General features: G+C 50.3%; 3 protein-coding genes and 1 non-coding gene across 8 annotated transcripts in view; 2 read left to right on the top strand and 2 right to left on the bottom strand.

Moving 5' to 3' along the window:
* SGSM2 (small G protein signaling modulator 2) overlaps positions 1-6182 on the bottom strand; it is a 68822-nt gene extending 62640 nt beyond the window's left edge. Inside the window, exons 1-2 of one of the 2 annotated variants that reach the window (XM_031967803.1) lie at positions 5732-6182; positions 3081-3156 (exon numbers count right to left, since the gene is read on the bottom strand). In XM_031967803.1, the coding sequence (XP_031823663.1) occupies positions 3081-3156; positions 5732-5788 (133 nt within the window). In that variant the 5' untranslated portion in view covers positions 5789-6182. The remainder of the gene's footprint in view (positions 1-3080; positions 3157-5731) is intronic. The other variant, XM_031967804.1, reaches the window with a different exon arrangement.
* Positions 6183-8036: 1854 nt separating this feature from the next.
* TSR1 (TSR1 ribosome maturation factor) lies at positions 8037-18086 on the top strand. Of its 2 annotated transcripts, none has more exons than XM_012549864.3 (15): positions 8037-8183; positions 8353-8456; positions 8875-9094; positions 9209-9343; positions 9537-9961; positions 11034-11199; positions 11693-11856; positions 12555-12739; positions 13522-13684; positions 14078-14188; positions 14675-14807; positions 15406-15522; positions 15855-15995; positions 16556-16630; positions 16716-18086. In XM_012549864.3, exons 1-15 carry the CDS (start codon positions 8087-8089, stop codon positions 16889-16891), a joined length of 2412 nt encoding a protein of 803 aa, XP_012405318.1. In that variant the 5' UTR covers positions 8037-8086; the 3' UTR covers positions 16892-18086. The 2 variants fall into 2 exon arrangements, with proteins under 2 accessions (XP_012405318.1, XP_023359477.1); XM_023503709.2 differs by having other exon boundaries at positions 14075-14188.
* On the top strand, positions 14260-14352 carry LOC111720822. The gene has a single exon (XR_002770320.1). It is a non-coding gene; the product is annotated as a small nucleolar RNA SNORD91 family (small nucleolar RNA).
* SRR (serine racemase) lies at positions 16530-27816 on the bottom strand. Of its 3 annotated transcripts, none has more exons than XM_031967802.1 (9): positions 27681-27816; positions 25312-25491; positions 20059-20191; positions 18969-19072; positions 18736-18855; positions 18519-18593; positions 17442-17651; positions 17005-17211; positions 16530-16657 (listed from the first exon to the last, which is right to left on the bottom strand). In XM_031967802.1, exons 1-8 carry the CDS (start codon positions 27684-27686, stop codon positions 17008-17010), a joined length of 1032 nt encoding a protein of 343 aa, XP_031823662.1. In that variant the 5' UTR covers positions 27687-27816; the 3' UTR covers positions 16530-16657; positions 17005-17007. The 3 variants fall into 3 exon arrangements, with proteins under 3 accessions (XP_031823662.1, XP_003770169.2, XP_012405320.1); XM_003770121.4 differs by lacking the exon at positions 27681-27816 and adding an exon at positions 26276-26482; XM_012549866.3 differs by lacking the exons at positions 18969-19072; positions 25312-25491; positions 27681-27816 and having other exon boundaries at positions 20059-20342.
* Positions 27817-27947: the final 131 nt, after the last annotated feature.

Below are 27947 nucleotides of genomic sequence, written 5' to 3'. Positions count from 1 at the left end.
TGCTTTCTGAAGTCACACCAGTAATCAGTATCAGAGGCCGGATCTGAATCCAAGATCTCTATGACAGCTCACTGCTCTCAACTTGGGTGGTGTAGGATATGAAGAAATAACCATAAGATCCTGATCCAACCCAATAAGCATTTAAAATAATAACAATTTATCTTTTAATTTTTTTTTTTTCTTTTTGCTGAGGCTATTGGGTTTAAGTGACTTGCCCAGGGCCACACAGCTAACAAATACACAGTGTTACATGTCTGAGGTCACATTTGAACTCAGGACCTCCTGACTTCAGGGCTTCGATCCCATGCACCAACTAGCTGTCCTGATAACTTATCATTTCAAGAGTGTCTTTTAAAGTTTGCAAAATATTTAAGTTACCCCGGGGAGAGAGGGGCTGGACTTTTTTTGCAGATAAACAGAAAGAGATTAAGTGACTTGCCCAGAATCACACAGTTAGGGAATGCTCTGACACAAGATCTGAATTCAGGTCTTCTAGATTCTAGCTTCAGAATTCTAGCAGCTAAGCCATCTACAAAAAAAAAAACTTTGTCTTTAAGGAAGAGATGGAGGTACCAACTTGTAAAGATAAATGTCCTGGATGCTCTAAGTGCATGGAGGGAAGTGCCTCAGCCTACTCTCTGCTTAGATTTAAAGGCTCAGACAGTTGCCTTGGGGATCCATTGATTTGCCAAGGGTCACACAGTCAGAATTTGAACCCTCTAAGATCAGCTCTCTATTCCTGACTCTGTACAGTCTCTCACCCATCTCCTCCAAAAACAAATACATGAACGATCATCTGAGGAAGGAGAGTGCCCCGAGCCTGCAAAGCCTCCCATAGGAAGTGGCCTATGGCCTGAGCCTTGAAGGAAGCTGCGGATTCCTGGAGACAGAGATGAGGAAGGAGAGCATTCCGGGCAGTGGGAGATGGAGCCAGTTCAGGAATGGTATGTGACCATGGCTGGGTTTGTGAAGCTGAGTGAATCATTTCCCTTCTAGGGTCTCAAGGATCCTCCCTCTATAAAACGAGGGAGTTCAATAAGATGCTTTCTAAGGTCCTTTTCAGCTCAAAAATCCTATGGCATATAAATATGTTCTGGGTAAGGTGTGAGCTGGCTGGGGGCTGCTCAAGCCTCGCAAATGGGGTGGATGGGTATGTCACAAGGTCCTGGCTCTAGGCATGATAACGGGACTGGGTTAGAAGCTAAATCTTACCAAGAAGGCCCAGGTGTCCAGCTAACCCATGACTAAGTTAGAATATGAGCTATTGAACTTTGAAGCTTGTGACAGTCTCTAGGCTAACACTTTGGAGTTAAAATTCTCTTATTCCATAATGGGGAAATTCTATAATTTTGCAGGAAGTTGTATTTTGCAGCTGAAAAAACGAAACACTGGAAATTGAATTAAATCCCACTTTTGACCTTTATTATCCCAGGCAAGTCACATGGGCAGCCTGGACTTCTGTCTCCTCATTTATAAAATGGGAAAGTAAAAGTCAAACAAGGTAAATCAGGGCAAGAGTTCCCATTAGGATTAGATCTGGGCTGATTCCTTTCTTGTCCAAGGCCCTATTTCCTCAATCTGACTCACACATAATAAGGGAACATTATGTGTGAGAGGCAAGGTTGCAGTCATGAAGAGAGAGCAGGTCTTGGAATGAGGATGACGGGGATTGAAAACCTGTCTCTCATAAGTAGCTGAGTCTGAACAAATTCCAGGATCTCTCAGTGGTCCAGGCTAACCCTGTACTGTATAGTGGGTGCTCCCCCACAGCACAAGGGAGCCTCCTCACCTGGGAGTTCCCTATGTCTGTGAAACCACAAGCATGATTCGAAATCCAAAAACTCCCCACTATGTGTGAGGTACTGTATTGGGCACAGTGCAAGCAGAGGCAGCAAAACATGGAAGGGGCCAGTTTAATACCTTTCCAAGTCAATTGAATCAGAGCTGATGTAATTTTCCCACAGCAAACATTATAGATTATAATCAGTCCTCTGTGTGACTTACTATGTGAAGGGCCTGGGAAAACATTCGTCTTCAAAAGTGGGGGCAGAAGCTAGAGTCTCGGAAACCTACCATGAGCTTCAAAGAGCCAAAGATCTGGGAAAAAACAATTCTTCCTCTCCTGCTTCCACGCTTCAAAGGAAAGATCTTGGATTTGCAGTTTCCGGACCCAGGTCTGAATCCTAACACTGTTATAACTGGTGTTAACTTAGGCAAGTCATTTCCCTTTGGGGAGCCCCACCTGTAAAATGAGGAGGGGGTTGGGCTAGATGGCTCGAGTTGCTTCCTAGTTCTAAATCCTACAATTTGATTAATATCTAATCATTTCTGCCCAGTTCTCTTGAACGCACTCATTTTTTTTTGGTTGTCCTTGAGACAAATAGGGTTAGATGACTTGCCCAGTAAATTAGTAAAATAGTAAGTGTCTGAGAGATTTGAATTCAGGGATTCCTGACTCCAGATCACTGCCCCATGTAGCTGCTCCCCTGACTCATCAGCCACAGTGAAAAGCTGCTAGCTCCTTGCTACTTGTTCCCGAGGATTTAGGAAGAATAAACTTCCTGGAAATCTAAAGTGAATTCAGCTTAGAGGTTTTAGTTTTGATCCATTCAGAGGTAGAATGGTTCTGGGTTTACCTCAATCCTGGAAGACTTTTGTTGTGAGAGAGACAGAGACAGAGACAGAGACAGAGACAGAGAGAGAGAGAGAGAGAGAAAGAGAATGTGTTCACTAAAAATGGTGAGAGTAAGAGAATTGAATTGAAGAATAAAAGAATGAAAGAGCATCACAAAAAATAATCACCAGGCTACGCCAAGTAGTCACTGCTGAATAAGGACAAACTGAAAGATGCTTAAAGGAAGCTCCAGGGAACAATTCCACATTGTCCCTGACTCCAAAATCATGGGTTCAAATTTTGCCTCTGCCTCTGTACTAGTTACTCATTCTCCTAATCAGCGAGTCTTTGTTAAGCACCTCTTATGTGCCAGGCCCGGTTCTAGGGGTACAGATAAAACAGTGAGTCATTCCATTCCTTTTGCCCACAAAGATCCGCTCTCTCATATATGCAGCCCGTCACTCACCACACAGAGCAATGATATGGCTGCTGTCTTCATGCACAAACTTCCTGGTGACGGCTTCTTCCATGATCTGCTTTACCTAGGAACAGATGAAGCTCTCTGTCAGTCTTTCTTAGCCAGAGGGGTCCCAAGGACCTTGTCACTGACAGGATAGAGCATATGGCAGACTGTCACATCTCCCTCTATATACAAAGCAGTTGGTGAAACAGCGGCCTATCTTCCTCCATCAGTAGGCTCTTCCAGACTTGGGGCTCCCCTGGATCTGGAAGGGACTCTTATTTCCTAGGGGACTGTGGTTACAACTCACCAAGCTGTCAATGGCTCATCAGTCAACAAGTAATAAAGTATTATGTGCCAGGCCCTGGGCATGCAAAGACTGGTAAATAAGAACATTGCCTACCTTTAAGGAGGTTACTGTCTAACTGGTGCTCGTTTCTGGGAGTTCTTGGCTCTTAATAGGGAGAGGGTTATAAGTCAAATGAATAGAATGATAGACTAGTGAGAGTGATACCCATTTTGGCAGAGTGGGCGGGACATTAACAAATGTCTGGTCCTGCCTACAAAAGGACTTTTTTTTTTTTTTTTTTTAAGCTTGAGACTTCTCCTAGTGAGAGGCAAGGTAAAGTTTCCCAGAACCCATTACTTCTAAAGGATCTACAGGTGGACGTGAATCACTTCAGGGTTAATCCAGGACACGTGGGATGCCTTGCACCTGTGTGTCTCCTCACACTTGTTTGGAAAGCACTCACCTTGATTAGAACTCATCCATTAAGGAAACAGTAGAAAGAAAGAATGATGGATTGGAAGTCAAGAAGACCTAGATTTGAATACCAACCTTTGCCACTAAATAATTGTGATGCTGGGCAAGTCATTAGCCTCTCTGGACCTCAGTTTCCTGATCGGTAAAGTCGAGAGGGTTGGACTAAATGGCCTGCCAGTTCACTTCCAGCTCTAAATCTATGATCCTAGAGTGGTCTGGCTAGACATCTTCATCTCCGTCACCTGACAAGCCTCCCCAAGTTTCAGCATCGTCCAAATATAGCTTGGGTAGCCTAGGCTCTTTGTCCTACTTTGCTTTTTACCAGTGTGTCCTGCTTCCCATACCATCCGGCCCATCTCCCCGGAGAACGGAGTTTGTTTTCTACTTGTGAGCTGCTTTTATTTATTTCCCCTGGGGAAGATTCAGTTGGTCATCAGCCTGCTTGTCTGGGGATCTGGCGTGTTTAATGTCTTCCTGGCTATGCTCATCCAGGTGCATTTGGGAACCTCATTACTAATAGGAGAAATGAGTATGTTCAATATATCAGGGTAAGGATTTTGCCTTTCTTTGTACCTGTCTATCAAGCACTATAGCGGAGTGCCTGGCACATAAGAAACCCTTAACAAATACTTGTTGACTGTATATCTAGTCTCTCTCAGTCAGCCAAAGGAGAGACAGTTAGCTTTAAGTTTAAGTGTGCTTGAAATCTGGCCGTTCTTTCTGAAGAAGGGAAAGGGGGAGTCTTTATAAGAAGTGGTATCCCTACTCCAAAGGCCCCCCCAGACCAGTCTACCTTGGATCCTGAAATTGGCTGCCACATCAAGCTTCCTGAAGTCTGGCACAGGGCTCAGCATCCTTCCTCCCCCAAATAAGGGACCCCCCCTTTCCTTTTAGGCTTTGGGGAACTCTTCACTAGGGGCATTTCCTCTTATAGAGTTGGGGTGTGTGGGTGTGGGGATATATGTGGTTGGAAGACAAGGTCCCGAAGCCAGGAAGGATGCAGAGAAAGGGGCTCCGTTGGCTTGGGTAGAATAATAAATGCTTCTGGGTTAACTGGACATTTTAGAAATGAACCCCTTAAAGGGAAAAAACATGGCAGGGCAGCTAAGACACTTCCAAGGGAGAGAATCACACTGATGGAAGGGGGAGGGGGGCCACCGGGAATAGAAGAGGTCAGAGGGGTAAGGTATAAGGAAACTGGGAAGGGGGGGGTGCTCTAGTAGGAAAGTACAGGCGTTTCCTTCCACTGAAAATGTAGACGATCGGGCGGGTTTTTCTCAGGCAAGAATCGGGCAGTAGCTCGGCTTAAGGGGATGGGAGGAGGGACAATCAGTCTGGGTGGGGAAAACCTTTCTGTAGCAAAGTCCTTCGTCCCGGGAGCGGGTGCGGGGGGAAGGGGGGCGAGGAGCAGGAGATAAGCATCCAACTTCTATAACCCTCGAGCCCCAGAGCTGGGGGGGGGGTGCCCTGAATTGCCCCGGCACCCCAGGGAATCCAAAGAGAAACCCCGCCCCCGTCCCTCTCTCCCGCAGGGCTTCAAATGAATGAATAGTATCTCCCCAGCCCCGATCTCCCTTCCACAGGAACAACCATCGCTCCCCCTCCCACTCCCCCACCCCGTTCCCCAGGCTGCTGCTGCCGTCATAGGGTGGGGAGCTGCAGGGACCGCGGAGAAAACAAGCACGGGGGAACGCTGGGCGAGACTCCCCCCTCTCGGGGAGGGTCCTCCCAAACGGAGAGGGTCCCTCCAAAGCACGAAGGGGGCCCTAAAGTAAGGGGCCCCCCGAGGCTGGCCCTTTTGGAGTCCTACTCCCCCACCCACGCTAGGTTTGTTGGGGAGCGCCCACTGGGACCCCCGGGACTGGGCTCCTTACGCCCCCAGCGCGGACCTCACCTCCTTTTTGACGTTCCACAGTAATTTCTCTTTGACTGCGTCCTCGGTGCGGTTCATGGTGCCGGGGAGCGGAGCGCAGCGCCGGCTAACCCCGGCTACTGCCGCTGGCCGCCGCGCCTAGTGCGGTGTTCCGCCGCTCAGCTGCCCGCGGGCAAGGCGGAGCCCCGGCCCGCCGCGCTCCCGGCGCCCCGCAGCCACCGCCGCAGCCGCTGCCCGCCGCTCGGCTCCGCAGCCATCTTCCGAGCCCGGCACAGACAGACGTCAGGAGGCTGGCCCGGCCCCTTCCCACGGCCGGGGGGGCTTGGGGAGGCGGGAGGGGAGGCAGCGCCTACCTGGGGCGGGGGAAGCGGGGAGGGCCGGCCGGGGAGCTGCGTGCCATCCAGCGGCAGCCTCCATGGCAACGGGCTCCCCCCGCCCACCCCCGCACCCCTAGCCGGGAGGGCGTGCGCCTGGCGCTTCGTGAATGCCCCCCCCACATGGCGGGGCGGGGGGCAGAGAGAACGCAGTCGTGCCCCCCTGGGTCGGGAAGTGGGGAGAGGAGGGGGCCTTTCACCCGACTAAAAGTAGCCGCCCCAAAGGTGAATGCAAGCCGAGTACAACGGCTTCTCCCGCGGGGTAGATAGATCAGTTCGAGGGCTTGGGCGACAGGAGCGGAGCCCCGCACGCAGGGAACCCCGCAACTGCTAGCGGAGGGCGACCTCCGCCCCTCGTTCCGGACTTGGGCGGAGCCCTCGGGGCTGGGGATGCGGGTGACTAACTAGGGATCGCTGGCCGCCTTTCGGCTGCTCTGCCTCCTCTCTGAGGACTCCCCTTTCTATCTGCCTCTGTCTTTTTGTAGCGAGGTGTTTGCGAGAAGTCTCCCCAGTTAGCTCTTATTGTTTTTTGCTTTTGTTTGAATCCCCAACGCTAAGCACAGCGCCAGGCGCCTGGAAGATGCCTCAGATACGATGGTTGACTTAACTCTGCCTCGGGATTCGGTCCAGGGCCAGCGCCACCTGTTTACGATCCACAGCTGGTGGGGTGGGGAGCTACTGTAGGTGGCAAACTCCGCGTCTCGGAGTCGTCAGGCTGTTTGGCCAGCAATGAGACCTGCAGGATTGTTTGTGCCGGAAGAGACTGTAGAGACCGGCCCACTTTACAGAGGCGGAAACTGAGGTGAAGGGACTTGCATCAAACCTAAGCCATTGGCTTCGATCCCGTTCCAGAAGTTAGAGGAGAGGAGCTTACCCTGAGGGGCTTTTCCCTTGTCTGAGCCAGATTCCTTTTGTTTTAAGCGAGGGAGATGTAGAAAGTCGAGAGAATTGTTCTTTTTGTTTGCCTTGTGGCATTCAGCCTGGCACATAGTGGGGCTTAATCGATTCTGTTATTTAGTTTTTTCCTTAGTTACATTCAAAACAAAAAAAAGTTGACTTTTGTTTTTAAAATTTGAGTCGTAGGGGCAGCTAAGTGGGGCACTGGACAGAGCATCAGCCCTGAAGTCAGGAGGGCCCGAGTTCAAGTCCAGCCTCAGACTCTTATCACTTCCTAGTGATCCTGGGCAAGTCACTTAACCCCAATTGCCTCAGTAAAAAAAAAAAAAAAAAAGAGTTCTAGGTTCTCTCCCTTATCCTCACCCACAATTAAGAAACCACAGGTCTGCCATCTGGGGGAGGGGGTGGGGGGTAAGAGGTGAAAAATTGGAACAAGAGGTTTGGCAATTGTCAATGCTGTAAAGTTACCCATACATGTAACCTGTAAATAAAAGGCTATTAAATAAAAAAAATAAAAGAGGCGATGCAAAAAATCTCCATAAAAGTTAAGCTGGGAAAAAACGGACATCTCCCACTAAGGCTTAATCCATTCTAGTTGATACGGTGATGAGGTCACCTCCCAGAGCCCAGGAGGTTCTTCGGGAGAGTTACCCAGCCCACACCTAGAAACCGGGGGTCTCGCTCCAGAGGCGCCTCTGAGGCCAAGAGGGAGAGAAGAAGATCTAAGAAACCCGAGCAGCTGCAGCTGCTGCCCCAGCGGCCCCGGAGCTCAGAAGGGCCCGGGGGGAGGGGTCTCCCCAGTCACCAGCAAAGGGCCAAGGAACGAGCGAGGCTCCTCAGGGCGCCTCACGGAACTCCCTTTAAAGCCCCCAGTCCGTAGGTGCCCAGCTAAGGAAAGGTTAGAAAGAAGTAGGTGGTGGGTCTCAAATACTGTTCGCCCATTGGCTAAGGCGTGAGCTACTCCTGGAATCGGTGGAAGCCCCGCCCCTCCCCAGCGAAACCCCGCCCCCTGGAAGAGCCTCCACCCATTCAGGCCGCCTTGCTGGAGGCACCGGAAGTACTTGGCTTAAGACTGGAAGTAGAAGGCCGCCGCACGTGGGGCAAGATGGCGGTTCATCGCTCCGGCCCGCTCAAGCAGAAGAATAAGGCTCACAAGAACGGACGGCACCGGAGTCGGGGCTCCGCTCAGCGGGACGGCAAAGGTGAGGTGCTCCTGGGGCGGGTGGGAGGACGGGCCAGCTCAGCCTTTTGGCCGTCCTTGCCGGCCCAGGAAGTCCTCCGCCCTAGGGCCCTCCTGGGCCCCGCGCTCTCGGCCGCGCCTGAGCCGCTTCGGCTCCCGTAGCGCCCTCGGCTCACGCTCGTGCCTTGCAGGTCGCGTGGCCGTGAAAGTCCAGAGCAAGAAAGTGAGGAAGGAGCTTAGCCGAGTGGACCAGAGGCACCGCGCCAACCAGCTCCGGAAGCAGAAGAAGGAGGCGGTGAGGCCCGGGCGGGAGGAGGGGAGGCGCGGGCCCCGTGGGCAGTGCCCTGGGAGAGGCGGGCGGTCCCCGCGGGGGCGGGGGTGGGCAGCCCGAGGCGCGTCCCTCCCTCCCCGCCCCCCCCCCCGCTGCCCCCCCCTTCAGCCCCTCCTTTCTTTACCCTCCACACTGTTTTCCAAGTGATCTCCCTAAGAAACGAGGCTCCCAGTTCCCGAACCTGCCGGTGCGGCCCTTGGCGGCTCACGCTGCCCCCGCGTGCGGTCTTCCCGGGCCGCCCCCTCCTCAATCTCATAAAGATCACGAGCTCCGGGAGAGCAGGGAGCGGCCCGGCGCGTCCGCCAGGGAGGCCACGCGGTGGGAGACTCGGCGCAAGCCCCTTCTCAGCCGCGAAGGTCTCACGCCCCTTCCCCGCCCCCAGGTCTTGGAGGAGAAGCGGCACCTGGGCAGCAAGGATGGGCCGCCTCACCAGGTGCTGCTGGTGCCCCTGCACGCCGGCGTTTCCCTGGGCCAGGCTTTGCAGCTGCTCCGGAGCTCGGACCCGCAGTCGGTGCCCGCGGGGGAGCGGGCCGGGGCCCCGGGCTTTGTGCTGCTCTGCCCTCAGATGAAGCGGCGCTGGTTCTTCACGGCTGCACAGCCAGGTGGGTGAAGTCCGAAGAAGGCCCCTGGGGTGGGCTTGGCCTGGGCTGCCCCGGTGGTTTAAGTGCTATCGTCCTCCCTGCTCATCCCATCTTGACTTTGTCTTCTGAATCCAGGGGAGCTGCACACTGTCTTGGACCTGGCCAAAGTGGCTGATAGCATCCTGTTTATTCTGGATCCCGTGGAGGGCTGGGACAGCACAGGAGATTACTGTCTCTCTTGCCTCTTTGCCCAAGGTCTTCCCACCTACTGTAAGTGGGTTATGATCATCACCCCTCTTAGGGGGAGGGGGCTGTTTAGCTGCCCAGTGTTGGTTGAGGGTCTAGGTTTGTGGGATATCTACCCGAGTCCCTTGTCTGCTCTGGGCTCAGGGTAGGGTAAGTGGTTCATTAATTGCAATTAGCTTCCAAGGCTTCTAACTACCAATATGTCTTTTGTGCCCAGCTCTAGCTATCCAGGGGGTTGGGAGCCTTCTCCCAAAGAAACAAGCAGATGCCAAGAAGAAGCTGAGCAAGGTCTTAGAGAAGCGATTCCCTGGAGACAAACTGCTCCATTTGGACACCCCGCAGGACGCCGTGCTGCTCCTTCGACAGCTGGCTAACCAGAAGCAAAGGCATCTGGCCTTCCGAGACCGGCGTTCCTACATGTTTGCTTACACTGCTGACTTTGTGCCCAGCCAAGAGAGCAGCTCAGTGGGCACCTTAAAATTGTCAGGCTATGTTCGTGGGCAGACTCTCAACGTAAACCGTCTCTTGCATATTGTTGGACATGGCGATTTTCAGATCAAGCAGATTGATGCTCCCGCAGACCCTTTTCCTCTAAATCCCAGAGTGATTAAGGCCAGCAAAGGCACGGACATGGCAATGCAGGTGTGTGATATTACGGACTGGGCTGTGGCTGCCGGTAACTGCTGGTTTCCAAAGAAGCTGGCAGCACATGTCATTTTAGATCTTTTTTGATCTCGTTACTAGAAAGAAATATTAGTTTTGGCCAATCTGTAGATCTGCATTGGTACACGGGAGGTGTTTAATAAGTGCTTACTGGGCTGGGCCAATGGTGCTGCTTGGGATGTTGTTGGAAAGTAGTGGAGGAGAGGTGAAAGTTATCAAAGCGGGTGGAAACCAGCCTGGCCAATGGCTTAGGATATAGGGAGTCATTGAAAGAGCAGGCTCCTTGGAATCCTGCATTTTAGGAAAGCAGTATTTAAGCAAGATCGGTGTGGCAACTGGGTGGTACAAAGTTTATAGAGTGCCAGACTGAAGTTCAAATGCTACCTTAAACGTCTAGTAGCTTGGGGTCATGGAGAGTGAGATGTCTCTGAAAAATGATAGTGTGACAGCCACAAGTAGGAAAGATGAGTGGGGGAGGGGAGTCTTCTCTGCCTGCCTTGTCTTGAGATAAGCTAAGTTCCGTTAACCCCACAGAGCTTCTCTGCCCATGGCCCTGTCTGTGGCCGCAGTGGAAATTGGAAAATTACAGTCTTGGGCTGCCTCAGCAAGGTTGAGTTTAGTTCAGAATGAACCCTAAGCCTGCTGTGAAAGTGAACTAGGAAAATGATAATAGCGAAGTCGTCTACGGTCCTGGCAGGTCGGGCTTCACAGATAGTTCATTGGATCTCTGTAACAACCTGGGGAGTGGGTGCTGTGATTATCCTCACTTAATACAGGCTAAAGGAGGCTGAGTGAGTTGCTTGGGGGCAGATGCGTGGGGCATGGGCCCAACTCCAGCCTTCCTGTTTCCCACTCTAGGACCCCACTGCCCCAGTGGTTGCCCCTAAGAATGAATGCTAAAAGCACTCCGGGTTGGCTCCTCTGTGGCAAGTGGGAGAGCAGCTGGAGAATCTGATGGTGCCATAGGGGGCAGCCTGGTTCTGAGGTATCATGTTTGGGGGGCCCAGTGAGGAAGGGCCAGACTGAGCAGCCGGCCACCCTTCTCTCCCAGATCGATGCTGCGGATGCCGATGGTGCGTCCGAGATGGAGGAGGACATCAAGGTTCTAGTAAAAGCAGACCCTGCTCGGCAGGAGTCTCTCCAGTCAGAGGTGGTTCCGGACCCCATGGAGGGAGAACAGACGTGGCCCACAGAGGAAGAACTGAATGAGGCCAAAGGTTGGTGCCCTTTGGGGTCATTCCATGGTGTTTTCCCAGGATCCTGGGTTTCCTTGGGTGCTGATGAAAGTCTCAGGCAGTCAGGCTCGGGGTGAGGGTGGGGGAAGAACAGTGAAGCTTTGATTTGTGTGAGCAAGAGTGGAGTTAGAGGGCTCTTGCAGGTCGGGAGCTGAGCTCTATTGATGTCACATGGAAAGAGGCCAGTGACTGAATTTTCTTTCCAAATAGTTTTTATTCTTGTCTTCTAGATTTCCTTAAAAAGAGAGCCGCTTTGGGCACTGCATGTGAGAATACTTTGAGCACCCCCTTAGCTAGATCATACTTTTGATAGACTTTTTTAATTGCCTTTTTTCCATTTTTTTAAATTAGCAACTATTTATTTTCTCCCCTCTAATCCTCTCCCATATAAGAGAACAAGACAAGTATAACAGAAATTCATAGTCCAGCAGAACAAATTGTCCCATTATCCCTGACCCCCAAATTCATTTTACAGCCCTCTTAAAGGAAAAAGCCAAAGTGGTGAAGAAAGTCCCCAAAGGCACATCCAGCTACCAGGCTGAGTGGATTGTGGATGAGGAAGGCAGCAGCAGTGGGGAGGAGGAGGAAGAGGAGGAGGATTCAGAGGCTGAGGATTTCATGGAGGAGGAGGATTCAGAGGTGAGCCAGCTCTGCTGCTTTCACTGCTGAGGATAAGGCCCTAGCCAGGCCTGAAGCTTGGATAGCCATGAGCTGAGTCCTGGTGATGCCTCAGTGTGATGCCCTGAAGCCTCTGAGGCCGGGGTGGCCTAGTGGAGGTAGAGGGTCCTAGCTTCCCCAGGTGGGGTCTGCTCCAGGTGGGGTCTGCTCCACCTTGGGCTTGCCCGGCGTCCCTTAGCAGGTTGGATGGTACGTGACCCTGCACGTGGTGGGGGTTCCTGCCTCTGTGGGTGGACTTCTTAAACATTCCCCACTCACAACCCCTTTTCACCCAAGAAATTTTGGTGCGATCCCAGGTATATAACATAAATGTACGAGTCAGACATTTACTGATAATAACATTTTACAACCCCCATGTTCTAAGACCCCATATGGGATCTTGACCCACAGTTTTGGAAAGTGGACACTGAAGCAGACAAAGAAGGGCTCCATGGAAGAGTGACTGAGAATTGGTGTTTACTTAGCCTTTCGTAGTTCTCAGCACCCCTCGTGGAGGCACGGCTCTCGCCTGATCCCCAGCCAGGTCCCTGCCTTCTCTGCCACAGGGTTGTTTGAGTTGCTTGCTCACATTTATCCAGGAAAGGTCAGGAGTGCCGCTGAAGCGCAAGCCCAGAGATTAAGCTGCTTGTTCAAGATGAAATTTGTATTCCTGTCTCCAGGCTGAAGGGAGCGAGGAAGAATGTGACACCGTGACCTTGGGGGAGTCTGTTCGGGATGACCAGTATGATGAGAAGATTGACAAAGAGGCCGAGGAACAAATGCTGGAGAAATACAAGCAGGAAAGGCTGGATGAGATGTTTCCAGATGAAGTGGACACTCCCAGGGACGTGGCAGCAAGAGTCCGGTCAGTTCGCTTGTTTGCCCCCAGCATTGTGGTAGACAAGCAAGAATCGGGGTTGGCACGGCGGGTAGGAAGACCTGCCCCTACAGCTCCTGGTTTTGATCTTAGGCATGGCCTTTGAAACTTGCTCAGTGGCCTCTAGTCCAGGGAGCCTTGGGAGGGCCACTCTAAATCCTCTCTGGAAAAAGAATCCCCATTTGAAGCTTGTGCAGACTCCTTCTTGCAAAGGCAGCCCCTTGGACTTGAGGACAGTGTAACGACTGATCCCTAGTTCTCCCCAGGGCCCCTTAGCTCTGGCTCCTCTCCTAGTGAATTCTGTGAAGGCCTAAAGGTCCGAGCTCCTTGGAGAAGTTGGGACTTGAAGGGAATCGGGCCTGTCTTTATGGAAGAAGAGACTGGGCTGTTCAGGGAGGGGTAGATCAGGATCCCCAAAATGAACAAGCTTGTCCCAGCTGAGCTTAGGCCCCTGGCCCCAGCAGGGGTCCTCTCCATTACGGGCTTCTCTGGGGGACAGGTGCTTTTCTCTGTCTCACTTAGGGAAGACCTGGCCTAGGTCTTTGCCAACATCAGGATGGAGATTCGGGGCTCTTTGAGTGAGGTGTTCCGGCCTGCTGCCACTTTGGCCTTGGCCTGGGTGAGCTTAGAGCTTGGGGGGTCCAGACTTGGCTTGAGTCCTCCCTTTGGACGGTCTTGGGAAGTACTCACTTGGGTTCTCGTTCTATGGGTCCTGGAAGGTTCCACAAAGCTCCTGGCTTGGCTCATTTCTCAGGTGTGTCTGTGTCCAGGTTTCAGAAGTACAGAGGCCTGAAGAGCTTCCGGACATCCCCGTGGGATCCCAAGGAAAACCTGCCCCAGGACTATGCACGGATCTTTCAGTTTCAGGACTTTTCCAGAACTAGGAAACGGATCTTTAAGGAGGTTGAGGAAGAGGAACCTGAAGGGGCTGAGGTATCCGGCTCGTGCCCCCATTTGGGTTTTGCTTGGCAAAGTGCTGGAATGGTGTGTCATTCTGTTAGGTTCCTTTTCATAGATGGGAAAACTGAGGCAGACGGGGTGGAGTGACTTGCCCAGGGTCGCCCACTGGCAGGCTTTGGAGGCCATGTGTGGTGCCCTCTGGCACCCCCAGCTGCCTCACCCAGGTCTGTCATGGCCTGTGCTGCTTTAGGGAGGAGGTGCTCATGATGTTGGCTGCAATGTCTGAACCTGGCTGAGTCCTGGTGATGCCTCAGTGTGATGCCCTGAAGCCTCCGAGGCCGGGGTGGCCTAGTGGGGGTAGGGGGGCCCTGCCTTCCCCAGGGGGGGGTCTGCTCCACCTTGGGCTTGCACGGTTTCTCTTAGCAGGTTGGATGGTACGTGACCCTGCACGTGGCGGGGGTTCCTGCTTCTGTGGGCGAGAGCTTCAGGCAGGGCGCGCCTCTGGTCGCATTTTCCCTGCTGCCGCACGAGCAGAAGGTGAGCCACCGCTGTCCTTGCCTGGGCTGGAAATCTGGAGCTCCGTTTCCTGGGTAGGCTCCTCGGGAGGATGGAGAAGCCAGTGATGGTGGGTGCCAGAATGTCTGAACCTGTCTGAAGCATCTTGGTGATGCGTTCTGTGTGGCTCTGAGGCTTCTTCCTTGGGGGGGGTCATCTCTGTTGTGGGGTACCACCGCCTTTAGAACGACAGACTTTGGGGTATGGCCTGCTGGCCGCAGTAGGAGACGTGCAGGTCATTGGCGGGGCTGGAGTGGGGGTGCCTGTGATTGGGTGCTAGCAGTGACAGCCCTCCCCCAGAACACCTGGCCCTCAGATGTGCAGGGGGGGCAGTAGGGACATTTGTCCTGGGGGGGCAGGCAGGGGTGTCTTGTTACCCCCACTCTGAATGCTTTGGGCTATTCACTGGCTCATCTCGAGCTGAGGGCACCTATTTGCCCACGTCAGCACATGTTCCTGATCCTATAGATGTCGGTGTTGAACATGGTGGTGAGGAGACACCCCGGGAACGAGGAGCCTGTGAAATCCAAAGAGGAGATGATCTTCCATTGCGGCTTCCGTCGCTTCCGGGCCTCGCCTCTCTACTCCCAGCACACTGCAGGTCTACAGCCACCATGGCTTAAGGGGAGGGGGCCCGGGGCTCCTGGGCCATTTGGGCAGACTTTGGGAATAACTGTGAACTGGCAGCCTTGTTTGCTGTGCATTCTTTTTGGCTTTTCCAACAATCTTGTGAACTGTGACTGCTTCTCATCCGGGCTTAGAAAAGAGGGCCTGAGGCTTTGGGGTTAAGTGACTTTCTCAGGTATTAAAATAGTGCCTTGCAGGCATATAAACCAGCCCCCTGGTTCCCCTCGTCCCCAGCTGTGCAGACCACACTCGCCTCTCACTAGGGATAGGGCCTCTGGAGGCGAGTTCTTTCCCTGGTTGAAATAACATGAGACCTTTGAGACTACTGTCTGTCATTTGGGACAGGGGCAAAGATGGAAGTTATTAGTGCAGGCCTCAGAACGGAATGGTCTCTTAACAAGGGCGGGGCGGCAGGTGAGCTAGCTGTGGTCAGAAAAGTGGCCTGGTGGTCTTTAGGAGCCCAGGAGCTCATTAGGGGTGGCTATCTGCCCCAAGCCTAGGGGAGTGCACTGCTCGAGGACAAGCATATTTTTCTGAGCTCCAGATGCTATTTAATTTTTTTCCCTTGTTAGCGGATAAGCACAAGGCAGAGAGGTTCCTTCGTCCTGATGTGGCCTTGGTGGTGACTGTTTATGCCCCGATCACCTTCCCTCCAGCCTCAGTGCTGCTCTTCAAACAGAAGCCTGATGGTGAGCGCTGGAGCCTGAAGGGCCCCCCGGGGGGCTGAGGGGGAAGCTTCACTGGGTGAGGATCAAACGTGTTTTTAGAAAAGGTCACTGCCAAGGACCTGCATCCTGCCTAGTGGGGTCTGAATCTGTGGAGAAGGGCTGCTCTTGGATGGCTTAGCAGAGAGCTTTCTGGGGGGTAGGACAGGCAAGACAGGTTCCAATTCCTTCTGGGTTTACCTTCATCTTTGGAAGGGATTAAGGTCTGAAATGGGAAGCCCTGCCAATGAGTGGCTGGCAGCCTTATTTCTGCTGTTCTCCATGGATCACTATGTGTCATCCCCCAAATCCACTAGGCAAGCACAGCCTCATTGCCACGGGGTCGCTCCTCTCAGTTAATCCGGACAGGATGGTCATCAAGAGACTGGTGCTGAGCGGGCACCCTTTCAAGATCTTAACCAAAATGGCTGTGGTCCGCTACATGTTCTTTAACAGAGGTAGGTGACAGAGAGACTCCAGTAGCCTTTGGCATCAGAGGGTGTTCACTGATGATATGACTGCCTCAAGGGCCCTTTGGCCAAGTGTTAACTCAGAGAGAAGTGCACATCCTGCCCTGGCCTTGGCCCTGCCCCTCACCCTCCAGAGCCTTGGTTTCTTACACTAGTGGGGTGAGCTGGACGGTCCCAGCTGTGTCTGGTCCTTTCTAATACTGGATTCTGGGCTGGGAAACCTTGCTGCTCCCTCAGAGTCCTCCCAGCCACCTTGGAGCCTTCAGGCGGCTCTTATCAGGGGTCCTGAGGTGACAACCTTGCTTGTGCTCATAGATTCATTTCATTTGGGTCTCCTGGTCATTCTGTGGCCTCCATGCTATCTGTGTCCTCCTTCCTCAGCCCTACTTAACATCCCTAGTTCCCTTCAAAGCTGGGTGTACATACCCCATTTTCTGCCTCCCTTGGATGCAAAGATTCCCCCTCCCCCTGTATTCTGTAATCATGCGCCTGGCCTTTAAGAGATGATGCTTACTAAAACACTTCTTCATTGATGTTTTTAATCTTAGAGGATGTGCTGTGGTTTAAACCAGTGGAATTGAGAACCAAATGGGGTCGCCGAGGACACATCAAGGAGCCGCTTGGTGAGTTTGGGCTTCAGGACTTGGTCCCTGGAAGTGACAACAGTTTCAGTGGGGCCCCTCCTGGAACTTGCTCTTTGCTCCCTAGGTACTCATGGCCACATGAAGTGCACATTTGATGGACAGCTGAAGTCTCAGGACACAGTGCTGATGAATCTCTACAAACGGGTCTTCCCCAAATGGACTTATGATCCCTATGTGCCAGAACCCAGACCCTGGTCAAATGAGGAAACCTCCCCTGGGCTAGAAGTAGACATGGAATAAGGTGCTGCCCTAAGTGTGCTCATCATCCTGCTGTGTTGGCCCAAAAGGTGTGGGACAAGGCTCTCCCCTGGGGCTCCTGCAGAAAAGGGAGGGGAGGGGGAAAGCGCACACACCTCTCAGTCCAGAGGGAGCTGGGTCTCCTCTGCTCGCTTCAGCCATCCCAGGGAAGTTAAGTCTACGTTCCCCCCACTGAGAACCACGCAGACATTTTGCAGAGCGGGCATCTTCTGGAACTGTTCGCCCAGCACAGCAGCTACTCCCACTGCGGCCGTGGGCTCGATGAGAAGCTTCATCCTCTCCCACACCAGCTGGGTGGCATGCTGTGGGCCCAGAAGAAAAAGCCCGTGGCCAGAGGGCAACAGTGCCTTGTTTTTGGTCACTTCTAACAGCTCAGCTCAGTGGGGGCATCACCTCCCTGCAGGGTCCATGCTTTATGCACTGGGCACCTTGGTCCCTGGGAGGGACCAAGTGTTCCCTGGGGCCCTCTGCCAAGTTGAGCATTCTTGCCTTCATGTACCCCCCCCCCCCCAAATTTCTGAGGTTTTTTTACCTTAATTTCATCCTCTGTGACAGTGAAGACTTCATCCACCAGATCCCTTATGATAGGCCAACTATAGGGGCCAATGCTTGATTTAACCCCATCTGCTATGGTGTCTGGCGGAGATGGGTTAGGGGTGAGCTCCCCTTTGAGCTTGGACTGGAAGCAGTCATCGGCATTACAGGGCTCCGCAGCGTATACTTTCACCTCTGGTCTCAGAGCCTGTCGGGAGAGTGGCAGGTGTCCGGCATTGGGCTGAACCATGGCCACTGTTTATGCGGAGAGCCTCAAGGGCCCTCCAAGGAATGGATCTGAAATAAAGTGCACTGCAAGATCTGGCAGCTCTTTGTGTCATTTGAAGCCCAGAAGGGGAAAGGGAGAGCAGGCAGAGCTCTTGGGGTGAAGAGAAGGTGGGGAGCCAGCATGCTAGAGCAGAGCTCAGGGGCTCTCTGCCAACCAGCACTCTGCCTCCAGAGGAAACTGGATGGGGCAGGAAGAGGCCAAAGGAGAGGATGGGGGGAAGGGGAAAATAAAAACCAAGTATATGCAGCTACATACAGGCCTTGACTTGCAAACAAGGCATTATTACTACTAAAGAAGCAGTCAAATCAAATCAAAAAAAAAAAAAAAATTGTTTTTAGCCATATTCACCTGTAACAAATTTTCACTTGCTTCAGCCACTAAGAATAAAGTTCAGAATTTTTCTGTGTACAAGATTTTTTTCCCCTTTGCAATAATATCCTTAAGTATGTGGTCCTGGCATCCTAATCACTAGGTTGGAGGGTAATGAGCAAATTTGTGTAGCTTATTCTCGAGGACCAATTCTACTAATTTGTAGTTTTTTTTTCAGCAGTGTCACCACAAGCCTATCCCCACTGGATGTGGAATGTCACACAATTAGCAAAAATTAAGTTTTGTGTAGGTTTTGTAGAACTGGTTTCACTTTTATTCTTGGGGAAAAAAGGGATGAGAAGAGGAAAATTGTGTGAAGTCTGAGTGGTAGAGAAAAATCAATAGCTCAGAAGAATACCCATAGTGACCATGGAGATAAAATGAGGTTTCCTTGACTAGAAGAAGGGTCTTTCTTACCTTGATTGTAACTGCTATTCCTGAGATCATCCCTCCACCCCCTACAGGTACCACTAGGGCATCCACCTTGGGAACCTATGGTAGTAAAACACACAAAATAGACATGCCTGAACTAAACTTGCATGAAGGCAGAACTATCTGGAAGGAGGGAACATTATCAGGCTGGGAAGGCAGCTGCTGGCTTATACCATCAGAGTTAGAGGCTGAGGCTCCTCACCTGTTCGAGCACTTCCAGAGCAATGGTGCCCTGGCCCGCCATCACAGCTGGGCACTGGTTGGGATGCACCATTATCCCTTCAGTTTGCTTCACAATTCTGGCTGCCACCATTTTTCTCGACTATAGGGAGAGAGTGTGACCATAAAAATAACCCTTATTTTGTGGGTAATGGCAAATAAACCCATGAAAATAAGATAGTGATACTGGCTGCCTCATGAAAGCTGGCCTGTTACCTCATCACTGGGCTCACAGTCTACTAGGGTGGCTCCGTAGCCCCGTATTGCTGATTTCTTACAGGAAGGGGCTGTTCTTGGGACCACAATATAGGCAGGAATTCCTGAAGAAACAAACATCTGTAGTTGCTAGCAGTTGGGAGTCCTGGGAGTTGAGGGGTCTGGGTTCAAAGCCTGGCACTCAAGAGTGGAGTTTTTCATTCTTACTCAGCTTCTGACTCTTCTGACTATAGGATGTGGGGCGGGGTTGGGGTAGAGCAGAGGTTTTAGTTTAAAAAAATGTGATGATTCAACATCATTGGTTTCCTTGGTAATTCTGCATTTTACTTTATTCACTTTGAAAAGGGGTCCAAAGGCCTTTCCAGAGCACCTGCCCAAATAGACGCGAGAAAGATGGGGAGCTCTGGGCTGAAATCCCTCTCAAGCTCTCAACCTAGGATGAGATCTGAGGGTCTTCTGACTGAGCACATCCCTCTTTGGCTGGCACATCTGCAGACAGATACCTGTATCCCTTTGGATCGGCACCCCATAGATACATCACCTCTCTGGAGAATCAGTAGTCCCTGAGTCCCTGAAACAAACTGGAGTTTGGAAAGGTTGCCTGACTTACCCAATGTCATGCAGTCAGGAGTCAGGAGCAGGCTTTGGATTCAAGTAAAGCACTCTGTGGGTTATTAACTGCTTACTGTATACCAGGCACTGTGCTAGGTGCCGAGGACACAAAGACAAAAATATGAAAGCCTATTCATGAGAGGTTTATGTTCTAGTGGGAGGTGGGGGAGGAATGATATGTAGGTAGAGAATGAAACAGAAAACAAGGAGAGAAGGAAGAAGTTCTCTGTTCTGGTGACCATCGGAAGCACGAGACATAACACCACTGACACATTAACGGTTGCTCTCTCTTCTAGTACTATGAAGTTATAAGCCCTCTCTTGCAAGGGAAAGGGAGGGAGGAAGGGAGGGAAGGAGGGAAGGGCATTGAGGTGGGGGGCACCAGGACTCTCCATATCAGAGATGAGCCCGGGGGCAGAATTGGGACGTGAAGCCAGGCATTTCCAAGTGCTCAGATGGTGGTGACCCATCCTCCTACCTTCTAGTCTGGCTGCGTAACTGAGAGCCTGGCCATGATTCCCACTGCTGTGAGTGACCACAGCTTTGGGTTTCTTCCTGTCTCCAGAAGTGTTGGAGGTCAAGCTCCGAATGGCATTGAAGGCCCCCCGAATCTACAGGCAGAAAAAAATGTCACGTCTGAACCAAGAGCTGCCCACATGAACAACACAGCTGGATCCTGGGTAAGAGTCCACGTCTGAACCAAGAGCTGCCCACGTGAACAACACAGCTGGATCCTGGGTAAGAGTCTCATAGGGTCATACCAGGGAGGTGGCAGAGGCTCAGTGTCACAGAGCCAGTCTATGTGGTCACTGTAGGACTGTCTAATCTGACTCTAGTTTAGAGAGGAGGAAACAGACCCAAGGTGGCAACCTGTCCAAGATAACTTGTTAGCAAAAGGAAGAAACAAGGCTGTTTAATAAATTTAGAGCCATGCTTCTAGAATTAACCTGGAAACCTAAGGAACTCTCAAATTTCCTGTTACTGTGGGGTATTCTTCTTTTATCTCCTTTACAAATGGGTTCTGTGACCCAGGGCATCCTCCCCCCAGCTAGGTCTGTGATCATCCACAGCTGTCCACTGCCTGACTGGAGAGCTGCTGCTAAGATTTACATCATTACGAGAACAAGCACCATGGCAGCAATCTTGCCAGCAGTTTACTACTAACTGAAGGCGTCTGAGCTTCCACTTCCAGCAACAGCTCTTGTGGGAGGGCTGAGTACTTTGGGAAAGTGATCCCCCACCATCCCGGTCTTCCCAAATCAGAAGCAGGCCACAGGTGGGCAGGGTTCTTTAAAGTCAAGTCATCCTTTCATGACCACTGTACTGGAATCCCCAGCGAATGATCTAGGTTGCTCATGGTGCGATCACCTGTGAGCTGGCTAAGGGGGCCATGAGGAAGCCCCATGTCAAATAACCGCCACTGAGCCTTCTGCAAGCATCCCCCTTGCTGCTTCTCCCACTTCTGAAGGCATCAGAGCACTCCTCCCCCTTCCCTGTCCCATCCATTCCCTTAGAACAGACAGGCTGCTTAATTACATAAGTATTTGTGTTGTGTATGTGTATTTTTTAAGGAAGACAAAAACAAAACACCAAAGAATAAGTAATAAAAACTCAGACTATTATTATTATTATTATTTTTTACTATCTGAATCAACTATGTGCTTTCCAGCAGCCTCAGGAACTTTGTTTACTTTATACTTAACAGAAACTTTGAGCAGCCTTAAAAAAAAAAAAAGGCTTAGCAGTACCAAATCTAAAACTATATTAAAAAGCAGCAGTCGTCAAAACCATTTGGTACTAGCTTAGAAACAGTACGGATTGGTGAACATAGGTTAGGTTCACAAAACACAATAGTCAATGAGTATAGTAATCTAGTGTTTGATAAACCCAAAGATTTCAGCTTCTGGGATAAGTGTAATGGGCCAGAACTCTGGAGAAATATACTTGAGGCAAGGATTCTTACAACAAGGTTTAACTCAGTGGAACTGATAAGACAATGGTTCTTTAGTTTAGCATGGTGATTAATAGTTCTCTAGTTCAGTACATATACTTAGTACTTAATATAATTCTACAAGACTGACACCTATTCTACAAGATTGTAATTATAATAGAGTACATAAGAGCCAACAAGGACTAGACAAGGGAGAAATTCCATCTTTGATCAGGCTCCTTGGAATGGCTTTCCTTCATTTCTCCACTGAAACCAAGTCCCATGTGAAGGCCCTCCAGAAAGCTAGCCAGGCCCCGAGTGAAGGAGACAATAAAGAATCTGGACTTAATCCCTGGCTATTCTCCTGGTGATTACTCAGCTGAAATGAAGGCTGGTCCCAAGACCTCCAGAAAGCTAACCAAAACATTACAGATAAGACTCACTATTTGACAAAACTATAGGAAAATTGGAAATTAAGATCTAAGAAACTTCAACAAAGACTTACATCTCACATCCCATACCAAAATAAGGTCAAAATGGGTACATGATTTGGGCATAAAGGATGATACTGTAAAAAAAAAAAGCAAGGGATAATTAGCCTATTAGATCTTTGGAGAAGGGAGGAATTTATGATCAAAGAAGAATTAGAGAACATTATGAAAGACATTAAATTACATTAAATTAAAAAGGTTTTGCACAAACAAAATCAACAGAAATAAGATCAAAAGCAAAGTACAAAGCTGGGAAAAATCTTTATAGCCAGTATTTCTGATAAAGGTCTCATTTCTAAAATATATTAAAAAACTATCAAATTATAAGAATACAAGTCATTCCCCAATCGATCAAAGGATATAAACAGACAGTTTTCAGATGACAAAATTAAAGCTATCTAAAGTCATATGAAAAAAAAAAAACTGTAAATCACTATTGATTACAGAAATACAAACTGAAACAACTCTGAGGTATATCGTACCTCTCAGATTGGCTAAGATGACAGTAAAAAATAATGATAAATGTTGGAGGGGATGTGGGAAAATTGGAATTTTATTGTTGTTGGAATTGTGAAATGGTCTAACCATTCTGGAGAGCAATCTGGAACTATGCTCAAAGATCAATCAAACTATGCACACCCTTTGATTCAGCAGTGCCACTGCTAGGTTTGTATCCCAAGGAAATCATAAAGGAGGGAAAAGGACCCACACGTGCAAAATGTTTGTAGCAGCTCTTTTTGTGTTGGCAAAGATTTGGAAAAAGAGTATATCTGTCCATCCGTTGGGGGATGGCTGAACAAGTTGTATATAAAGGTAAATGGAATATTATTGTTCCATAAAATATGATGAACAAGTTGATTACAGAAAGGCCTGGGAAGATTTACATGAACTGATGCTGAGAAAAACAAACAGAATCAGGAATACATTATACACAGTAACTGCAAGATTGTGCGATGATCAACTATGAAAGACTTGATTCTTCTCAGTAGTTCAGTGATCCAAAGCAATCTCAATACACTTCTGTCAGAAAATGCCATCTGCATCCAGAAAAAGAACTAAGACTGCATGTAAATCGACACATGCTAGGTTCAGTTCTTTCTTCTGTATTTTTTCCCCTCTGTTCTGATTTTTTTTCTCCCAATATGATTCATAAAGCAATGTGTGTTAAGTTTAATTAACTTAATTATAAATAAATAATACAAATAATTAATGAATAAAAACAAATAAATAAGAAAAAATAAGGAATTAGTCTGATTCCCTCACTTTACTGAGGCCCTAATGTAAGCAGTATGGGACTGAGGCAGGCTTTGAATTTTACCAAGGGGATCTCCATAAGCTTCTTGCCAATAGGGGTTTTAAGGAGTGTGACTTAGAAGATAGAGCTGGCCTTAGAAGACGGCTGTTCAACTTCCATGTCTGGCACATCCTGGCTTGGTGAGCCTGGACAATCTTAGGCCTCTCTGAGTCTCAGTTTCTTCATATGGAAAATGGGGGGGGAAGGGAGATAGATGCATGACCTCTGAGGTCTCTTCCTGCTCTAGATCTAGGATCCTCTAACCAGCAGGTCTTGAGTTTTGTTCATTGTGCTGCTTCCCAAGAATTTGCTTTTCCTCCACAAGTCAGAAATGGGCTTCCCAGCTCAAGCCTCCCCTTTTCCCAGATGCTCAAGGCTAATCAGGGCAGATGTCACCTAGCAGTAGTGATAAACTGGAAGTCCAGGGTCACAGATCCTTCTTAGCCTGTGGGAAAAAATCCTAGCTGGAACAGCAGTTTTCTACCCAGTTCCCCCTCCTCCTCCAGGGAAGCTTCTCTTTCTGGGTCTCAGCCCTTGGGATAGGGCGGTGATCCCCACTGCTGCTCTGCATTTCAGGCTGCTTACTGAGGGGCTGTGTCCCCCTGCATTGCCTTGGAGTCCAGTTATGGGAAGGACTATTTGGTTCCCCAATCCATGGCCTGTAGTGACGTGCATTCCCTCCTTAGGGGCTGCTGGTTGACCCCTGCTTCTGCTTTCTCCCTGGAACAAACCTGGCTTCTCTCTAGTACCTTAAAATTCTTTAATGACTTTGGACTTGTCTCCCTCATTAGAATGAGGGAGTGGCTGGTGGGAGGGATCATTTCTTTTTTGTATCCCCAGTGCCTTGCATACTATGGATAATTAATAAATGCTAATTGATTGAGGTCTCCCACCCTGAGATAAGGAAAGCTCATAAATACCAGGGACTGCTCAACTGTTTGTCTTTGGATCCCCCAGAACCTAGAATAAACTAAGTGCCTAATGAATGCTTGCTGATTGATTGATGTTACCCACCCTCATAGAAAGTAATGGCCTTGAAAGCAGGAGCGGTTCAAAACAACAAAAGTTGTTTTGAGTTACCTAGATTACAGGCACTTCCCAGATTAATGCTGTAAGATTCTCTGCGGTTTTACAGAGTTTTTATTGGACTGCCTCTGCATTCACACATCAGGCTGACCTATCTACACTGTTTTTCATTTTCATGGCCTTATACTACTGGCACTCTTCTCCCCACTGAGTCTCAGAAAGTATAATGAGTCCTCTGTTGGTGTTACCATCAGAATTTGAACCTACGATTTCGCTGACTTCAGGGGCAGGGCTTTCTATTAACTCATCCTATTAGACGCTCCTCTTAGGTCCTTTAGCACTCATCATTACCAATGAAACATTCAGGCTGTCCATCTGTTATTCCTTCCTCTTTTTATACGATTCGCGGGACAGAAGATCAGAGATTTAGAGATAGAAGGGACCTTGGAGTAGTGACTAAACCCAGAAATCTGAGGCCCAGAGAGAGAGAACAGAGACTTAAAGCTAGAAGAAACTTTAGGAGCCATTTCACAGGAGAAGAAACTGAGGCATAATGTGGTGATTTCCCCAGGAGCTGTTAAGTGTCTAAAGCAAGACCTTGATTCCTAAATAAACATAGATAATAGTAATTTCTGGCTTTCTAATTCAAGGGAGTCACTTCTATTCAAGTCTGACATGACTGGCTGAGAGGATCTCCTCACTACCTCAGAGAGGTAGTGAAATGCCCCACTGCATCTCAGAGGATGCTTTCCTTTCCTTCTCATATATTCATTAGGAATGAGCTAGAATCCAATTTCCTACAAGTGCCATTATACTTAATACTATCACTTTGGCCACTATTAAGGGCTCCTGACCAGAATTGGTTTCTGGAGGCCTATGAGGTCTGTGCCTCCCCGGTGGAGACCATGCCCCCTGTGAGCCTGGGTGGCTCCTGTGACAGGAGAAGACCAAGTTCCAACCCAAAGTGAGTATCTGAGGCGTCGGTCTTACCTTAAAGGACCCAGTCTTCTGGAAGAGTTCACATTTGAAGAAGAGCTTCCGGCCGGCCAACTGGTCCAAAATGGAACTTGTGAGGATGGGGGTGACGTGGATGAGGTCTTTGATTTCTGAACAAGCTTTTTTCACATCAGCTATGGAGATGCAGTATTGAGAACACATCTCTGCGGCAGTCTAGGCAGAAAGCAGGGCCAGGGTGGGAAGAGATTCAGGCATGGACAAAGCCAGGCGCCTTCCCCGGGAGTCTTTACATAACAGCTTATACAATGCCTACTAGGTGCTTCGCAGGTACTGAGCACTTTATTATCTTATTTGATCCTCAAAACCCCCCTGGGAGATAGGTGCCATTACTGTTTCACTTCTCTGAGGAAACTGAGGAAGACACAGGTTGTGCAACTAGTAAGTTTTTGATGGAGAATTTAAACTTAGGCTTCCTGACCGAGGCCTGCCACTCTGACCACTTAACTATCTCTAAGTAAAAATTACTGATGATAGCTGCCTCTAATTGATAATGATGAGGCTATGTATAAAGTTCTTTACCTTTATTATCTCAATTAATCCCAAAAAGCAGCAGAGTGCAGAGGACAGAGTACTGACTTTTGAGTCATGGGTCATGAGTTCAAATACTGACACTGCCTATATGTCCTTACCTCAGTTTCTTCATTTATAAAAAATGAGAGGACCAGATTACATGACTGAAGGTCTCTCCCAACTCTAGATCTCTGATACCGTATTCCTGCATGAGCCCCGAGTAAGCATTTCCCCAATTTCCTTTTTGTAAAATGTGAGTAATAATTCCTCCCAAGTTTCTATGAAAATCAAATTAGTACAATATAGGTAAAATACTTAAAATACTATATTTTCTCAATCAAGGGATACCAACGGGGCAACTACTATCACAACTTTTTTTGCACTTTATAAAGGATTAATCTTCTTACCTAAAAAGACTGAAACTCACCCCTTGAGAGCCAAGCATCTTCTGTGGTGGTGCCTGGACTGGAACTGTTTCCGAATCCCCAACAAGGGTCCGGACTTCCTGCCTCCCCTCTTCCACCCTCCTCTCCCAGAAGAACATATAGCGACTCAGGGATACAGGGTATGAAATGCCTTTTATCTTGCATAGTCCATTAAAACCTCTGAAGCCAGTTTGGGGGTCTTATCTGTTGTTGTTGTTTGGTAGAATAATAATAATAATAATAATAATAATAATAATAATAAAGGCAACAACGATAGTTTTAATGAGACTTGCACTCAAGCCTTGCTGAGGATAATCACACAATTGAGCTGTTTAAAGAAGATGAGGGGTTTCCCCAGCAGAGACCAGCCTCTGAGACAGTCATAGGGGAAAAAGGAAGACTCCAACCCTTAGAGACAGGTCAGAGTTCTGCAATCACTGGCTCTGAGGGTCCCTTCCCACTCATCCTATAATTAATTAACCAAGAGCTGGGAGAGTCATCAGGATGGACAGGGCTCTACGCAAAGATAGAAATTCATCCTCATGGCAACCAAGGAAGGAAAGAGCAGAGGCCTGAAGGCGCAGCCCAGCCTTATCTCTTCCCTGCTACTCTGAGCCATATGGACCGTGCAGGCCACGGGAAAAGCGAGACGACTAGAGACCACACAGACTCTCCACAGGAAAAGGGTTAAAGATAACGTTGTATGTGGATGTCTTATCAGTCCTCCTCTTATTTGTTAAAGTCCCTAAAGAGGATCCAGATTCTGATATTTCTACAAGAAACACTGGATCAAAGGCATGAGCCAGAGAAATGATCCGAGACGCCCGCAAGAGGAAAGTGATCTCTGTGATGTCAGAAGTGCTTTCCCCCACGGCCACCAGCTCTCTCACACCCCGCACTATACCATCAGGTCTTTCGCCCATCAGGGTCGGCCTCCAATGAGCGCGCTGACCGAGGTGGGGAAAGCGGGGCTGCCAGTAACCCGGGGGTGGGCGGGGCTTGCAGAAGGGCGCCAGCGGCCCAGACCCCGAGGCCGGCGCCTCCATCCCGGCCCACCACGCGGACCCTTGGCGTGCGGCCCCTGCGGGCGGGACGCCGGAGGCCCCAGCTGGAGGGGGCCCCAGCGGGAGGGGGCCCCTCGGGGAGGCGCGCGGGCCCCAAGCAGGGCGAGATCTCCGGCCGCTGCAGGAGAGAGGGGGTCCCCAGCTTCTCCCGCGGGGCTCCGGATCCGGTCACCGGCGCGCCCAGCCCCCGGGAGGGAGAGCCTCAGTCAGCTGACGGTTTTCGGGTGTTCCCGAGAGCCGCGGGCGGAGGGGGAGGGGTTGGGCCGCGCCGGGAAGGCCGAGCTTGAACTTCGCCGCCGGCTGCCCCGCCCCCAGCGGCCTCCCCCCGCCCCTCCACACACACCTCCATTCCTCCGGCCGAGGTGAAAGAGCGCTCGCTCCGCCGGAGCCGCGGAGGCCCCGGCCTGGACGCGAGGAAACGGCTGCGCTCCCAGACCGCGCGCGGGGATACACTGGGAGCTCTGCCGCCGGCCGAGGGGGCTCACCTTCCCGGCCGCCCCGCCCGCGCATGCGCCTCTCCCCTCCCCCGCCTCCGAAGCTTGCTCGCGCTTCTTCGAGGCCTCCCTCCCTCACGGGCCACCGTACCGCCGTCCGCGATGGGAGGAGGAGG

Source organism: Sarcophilus harrisii, chromosome 4 (assembly GCF_902635505.1).
Source record: "Sarcophilus harrisii chromosome 4, mSarHar1.11, whole genome shotgun sequence".
In the NCBI taxonomy this organism is placed as follows: Eukaryota; Metazoa; Chordata; class Mammalia; order Dasyuromorphia; family Dasyuridae; genus Sarcophilus; species Sarcophilus harrisii.
This window is presented reverse-complemented; position numbering and strand designations above follow the sequence as displayed.

What these genes read in the sequence shown, in the direction of transcription:
- SRR (XM_003770121.4), bottom strand. Translation starts at nt 26,392, where the DNA reads ATGTTCTTCTGGGAGAGGAGGGTGGAAGAGGGGAGGCAGGAAGTCCGG. An exon ending in AGAAGACTGGGTCCTTTAAG is followed by an intron (nt 20,192 to 25,311) that starts GTAAGACCGACG and finishes TTCTGCCTGTAG; the next exon opens with ATTCGGGGGGCCTTCAATGC. An exon ending in ACTGTGAGCCCAGTGATGAG is followed by an intron (nt 18,856 to 18,968) that starts GTAACAGGCCAG and finishes CTCTCCCTATAG; the next exon opens with TCGAGAAAAATGGTGGCAGC.
- TSR1 (XM_023503709.2), top strand. Translation starts at nt 8,087, where the DNA reads ATGGCGGTTCATCGCTCCGGCCCGCTCAAGCAGAAGAATAAGGCTCAC. An exon ending in AGAACTGAATGAGGCCAAAG is followed by an intron (nt 11,200 to 11,692) that starts GTTGGTGCCCTT and finishes TTCATTTTACAG; the next exon opens with CCCTCTTAAAGGAAAAAGCC. An exon ending in TGCTGCCGCACGAGCAGAAG is followed by an intron (nt 14,189 to 14,674) that starts GTGAGCCACCGC and finishes CTGATCCTATAG; the next exon opens with ATGTCGGTGTTGAACATGGT.